This window comes from Lolium rigidum, chromosome 2, assembly GCF_022539505.1.
Source record: "Lolium rigidum isolate FL_2022 chromosome 2, APGP_CSIRO_Lrig_0.1, whole genome shotgun sequence".
Lineage (NCBI taxonomy): Eukaryota > Viridiplantae > Streptophyta > Magnoliopsida > Poales > Poaceae > Lolium > Lolium rigidum.
The window spans coordinates 190,128,343-190,133,451 of record NC_061509.1 but is presented as its reverse complement, the minus strand read 5'-3'; the positions used below and the strand labels follow the sequence as shown (position 1 = coordinate 190,133,451).

The window sequence follows — 5,109 nt, the reverse complement described above, 5'->3', positions numbered from 1 at the left end:
TACCTTCATTAACCACCCAACATACGTACGATTGGTTATGTGTATTCTTTTTCTACTAGGCTGGTGAAATCAAAATTTTAACTCTTTTGTAATTTTTTTTGGTAGATTAACAGGGAGACCATCCACGGTTCCATTGATTGAATCGACCGAAATCCGCGCGAAAACACATGTCTTGGTTCAAAACAGCACGCATGTATGTATGTAGAAAAGCGAAAGATCAAAGCACACTAAAGAAAGACTAGTAACAAAGCCCAGGGTGCATACACCGGCTATCATAACAGAACAACAAAAGTTTTTTAAGATCCAAACTTGAAGATCAAACAGGCGAGACGAACGCAGCAATCTCCAAAGTAGATGTGGGGGTATTCCAAGTCTCTAGTATCGATGGCTTCTTAGCTCTTCTACTCCCTCCATACCAAGATAAGCTGCTCAAGTTTTTTTTAGATATAGATGTATTTACACACCAAACATAATTGTATCTAGACAAACTTGAGCAGCTTTCTTTTTTTTGGATGGAGGGAGTACAATTCTCCTCTTTAGGTGTAAATCATGTGTGCAATTGAAATTACTTTTTTTGGGAGTGGTTTAATACCAAACCATACTTTTAGCAACTTATGGATTTGATTGGAAATGTTATTTGGAAAAAATCTACAAAATTAATAAATATCTTTAAAGTTCAGGTTCACTTCAGCTTTGACACCCTCCTTCAATCTTAATTTGTGGGGTTCAGTTCTTCGACCTTTTAAATATCTTTGAAGACCAGAGTCACAAAAGTACTTCAAAGGGTTGATATCATATCTAGGTGGCTAGTGCATATCGATATTTTTAGTACGGTTATGGGAAAGGAGAGCGCCATGAGCTCAAGAAGCAATGATCTCAAGGAAATACATGATGGGACCTAGAACTTTCATGTTGGCAAAGTAGAAAGACTGACATGAAGATCGAGAGACATCAAAGAAAAGCGAAACAAGGAGAAAAGATGGCATGTATGCCAGGCAACGATCATACACCAGTACACCACAATTGTTTCATGGATGACCGTAGTGCATTGGTGCTTTCCTAAGAAGAAAAATATCCAATATCTAATATGTGCTCTATACAGATGGCATACAGAAGGAGAAAGAAAATAATACAGCTAGAACATGACAAGTTGAGCCAGATAACACTGACCGTTCTTTCTTTCTTCGGTCACAAGAAAAGCGAACATGGGCTTGAAGAAGCAAAAGACAAACGTGAAACCGCAACAGCTCGTGGGAACGGAATCCGACCACGTGTGGATACTAAACGAAATTCGAACTCTTTCAGGGGCCAAAAGTACAAACAAGCACGCTATATAACCAGCGGCGGACAATCTCCCCAAATTACAACGACAGAAACAGCTCGGAAATATACAGAGGAAAACGCAAGCCGCTAAAACTTCGAAAGTTCGAAGAGGGGGAGCAGAAGGCGGCGAAGCAAATGGCGGAGGCCCCGACCCCGAGCAAAATCGAATCCGCGCGGAAGTGGATCGTCGATCACAAGCTCCGAGCCGTAGGTAACGACCTGGTACCTTTTCCCGCGGATTCGATTTCCTCTGCTTGGATCTAGGTGTTTTGGGCTGGCATCTGATGTACTATCCATGTTACGAAGCGTCAGACAAATCCCTGAAACTAATCGGAGATTATCACAAGTTATGCCGTATAATTTATCCGGTTTTATATCGCGATTCTATGTCGACTGTTTTGTTTTCTGGCTCCATTGGGGGATTTGTTGCCCTTCCCCCAATTGCGCGGGTATCGATTTCCGCCCTAATAGTCTGCAGTCTGTTCTGATTTGTCATGCTATTTTTGTATTGCGAGGGTAGGTTCCCTGTGGCTGACTGGTATCGGCAGCTCGATAGCCTATAACTGGTCGAGGCCCAATATGAAGACCAGCGTCAAGCTCATCCACGCAAGGTTTGCACATTTCTCATAGAACCGCAGTCCCTTTTCATTAATGCCCTTTTCTTAACTACAGATTAGCTGGTCATGTCATCACAATACCACAATGAAAAATTGTTCGAAAGACTATCATTCGGAAGATTCATGCCGCAATAAAAGATTATTTTTGTGCATAATAATTTAGAGTAGAAAGATTGATTACCGAAATCATCGTATTTCAAATGCTGATATTCTTTTCTATGTATACGGTTTTTCCATGTAAATCCGTTTAGGGTCTATCGACATTCTGGGAGCACCCAAGCAATTCATTATGTGTACTTAAACAAAGAAACAAGTGCTCAGCACCCTTCATTTGTGTTGTATTATTGTTTAAGTACATACATTTTAGTTTTTAGGCCTGAAGGTGAAAATACACTTTGGTAGTGTGAACAATCATTGTTTGGCTTGGTTTATGTCCTTGGAAAATTTAGGTAGTAGCTGGTATGCTGGTTGTGCTTGTAGGGTAAGCTTCTCGAAGTAGTTTAGGTGATCTCTTAATTCTAGGATTTCTGAGGCTTGAAAGCTGGTTGTTGACTAAGAAAAAAATATTTACTCAACATGGAAGGCTGCACCACGTCCTTACCAGTTGAATGCATTGTCTTGTTCCATATGAACTTATGAAGATAGAATGATACTACATTTTAAAATAGACCATTTTTCCGGTGTAGTCAAGTCAAAGCAGTCCTTGCCCTCTCCGGCATGTTGTCCACTGCTTAATTTTCTGTGCTTGGTTTGTATCCCCTTTATGCTCTGACGGATAGTTGCCAAAATATGTACACGCTTACTAGACTTGGCACATGTTCTTTGGGACATTACTAATTTTTTGTAAATCCTAGATACCAATTTTGTGCTTCCAGTTTTGATATGTATAATGGCGGTTGTAACTACTGGCTCGGTGACATGAATCAAGCAAAAAAAAAAGTAAACACACAAAGGTTGAGTAAACATATGAAAAAATGGGCTTTCACAAGTTTTCTTCGCAAGTCTACTGAACTCAGATGACAAGGTCAGAGAATTAGAGGTTACTTAGTTTCTAAACTGGAACCACAAACACATTCACACCTTGTTGAAGTCTCCTGATCCACAGGAATGCGACACAAGTTCTTTATCCGAATGGTGGTGTAGTTGATTATACTTTGTTTTGTATGATCTGACTTTTATCTCAGCTAAATGATTCTGTTTACCTTATTCCCACATGTGCCTATTGCCTATTAACTGAAACATTTAATCCTTATTTCCTAATTTTGGTGTTTCAGTTTGTGTTCTTTTGTTTTGTATATGTATGTCATCATACATGTGCTTTACCTTCTTAATCAAAGATTGTGTACACATAGCATCGGGCACACTGATAATCTTTGCCTTTCCATGTACCATGTGGACACAGTAGTAACTTGCATAGGCTTGAGTGGATTCCATATGACTAACCTACACTCTTTTTTCTCATGTCATAATTGAAATTTCAGTCATATCTGAAAAACTATTTGATCATGCAGGATGCATGCGCAGGCTCTTACGCTGGCTGCCATAGCTTGTTCTGGATTAGTAGAGTACTATGATAAAGAGTATGGCTCTTCTGGACCGAAGGTGGATCGATACACAAGACAATATGTCGCACACTCGCATAAAGATTAAAGATCTTCATGCTACATGTTGGTTACTTTGATTAGTTTTAGGTTCTTTTGTGGGCGACATGAACCTGTTCTCTCGAGCCGCCATTACTACAGAATGAAATGATACTTGCCAGGATTTTCCTGAGCAATGAGGGCATAATACAGATATGGTCTGCATAACTTGAACCACAAAATGCAGCATGCAACTTACTTTGTTCGCAATCTTGGGGTTATTATTATTACCATTCTTTTTCTGGTAATATAAGTTTGATGTTGCACTGAATTATCTGAGATCGTGTGTTGTATAACTCATGTTCGTCATTCTTGTGTACGTCTAGTTCTCTTTGCCGAATCGCTAGTGAGTAGTGACCAACGAAGATCAAAATGGCTGTAATGATGTTGATAGCAGCCACTGCTTTGACATCGAGGGAGCAGGCATAAAACAAAATGATTTTGGATCTACTAGAGGTCCAGAACAACCTTCTCAGGAAGCGCGAGACTTGAACTTTTATGTACTATAAATTCAGAAATTCTTGCACTCAAGTTAAATCTCCACTTGGCACTTGCTGCACGTAAACAAAATGAAATTGCCTTAAAAAAGTGAAATATGTTTGTGAAAACCTTTCGAGAAGACATCTTTTAGCTAATAAATCACAACTTCAAATACTCCCTCGGTCCGGGAAAGAGCGTCGGACGTGTAGTACAAACTCATTTTTGCAAAATAGTCTATGAAAACCTCCGCTTCCCTCCGCCGTCCGTCGTCCACCACCCGTCGTGCGGGGTGAGCTCGCCCTAACCTGGCCCTGCTCCGCCGCGTGGCCTTTTCCGGCCGAGGAAGGACTCGAGCAAGGTGGCGCAGGGCTAGCACTGGCTGCAGGGGTCTCCCTCCGCCGCTTGTTCCTATTCTATGACGCCGCCGGAGCTCCGGAGCTCTTCTGCGGCGAGCTCCCACTCTTTTCCTCCGCCCATACCTGCGCCTCAATCAACTCTCTCTATCTCTCTCTCTGCCTGGGCTCGAACAACACCAATTCGCAGTGCTCAATGCATCTTGCTGAATGTGAGAAGAATGTGAGAAGAACCATCTGCAGTAGTTTTTTTTTGCGAGGAAAAAGAGATTTTATTGGTTATGTAGGGATATTACAGTCAGCCTTAATCGCATCAGCGATTTCTGGCGGGAAGTTCTGAAACCAAATATCAGTTCTACTCTGTCCTTTCCCTATCGAAGCTAATCCGTGGCTTGCCTGGTTTGCCTCGCGATTAATCTTCTTTATTCCTATCTCTCTTTCCTTAACTCTCTCTCTCTGATGACAGTAACCAGTGCATCGGCGCATGAACACAGCTGTCTGCAAGCTGCAAAGAGCACCTTCCCTTCAGCATTCGGGAGTATCATACCCGCCCCAGCCTTTTCATCTAGTGAGAACGCACCGTCCACATTGAGCTTAACGTAACCCTCCTCTCGTGGCCGCCATTGCTGTTTGACAGAAGGCCGCACCTGCTCGCTCCGTATTCGCTTCACAGGACCCCTCCCCTGGTCAATAACC

At 41.8% G+C, this 5,109-nt stretch overlaps 1 protein-coding gene across 1 annotated transcript; it reads left to right on the top strand.

Moving 5' to 3' along the window:
* Positions 1-1,379: 1,379 nt before the first annotated feature.
* LOC124687870 lies at positions 1,380-3,854 on the top strand. The gene is made up of 3 exons (XM_047221601.1): positions 1,380-1,534; positions 1,844-1,934; positions 3,452-3,854. The coding sequence occupies exons 1-3, from the start codon at positions 1,459-1,461 to the stop codon at positions 3,588-3,590; spliced, it is 306 nt and encodes a 101-aa protein (XP_047077557.1). The 5' UTR covers positions 1,380-1,458; the 3' UTR covers positions 3,591-3,854.
* The last annotated feature ends 1,255 nt before the right edge of the window (positions 3,855-5,109 follow it).

Bases quoted from the DNA above. Each gene is read 5' to 3' on its own strand.
- LOC124687870 (XM_047221601.1), top strand. From the start codon at position 1,459: ATGGCGGAGGCCCCGACCCCGAGCAAAATCGAATCCGCGCGGAAGTGG. The intron at 1,535-1,843 runs GTAACGACCTGG...TTGCGAGGGTAG, and splicing joins TCACAAGCTCCGAGCCGTAG to GTTCCCTGTGGCTGACTGGT. The intron at 1,935-3,451 runs GTTTGCACATTT...TTGATCATGCAG, and splicing joins GTCAAGCTCATCCACGCAAG to GATGCATGCGCAGGCTCTTA.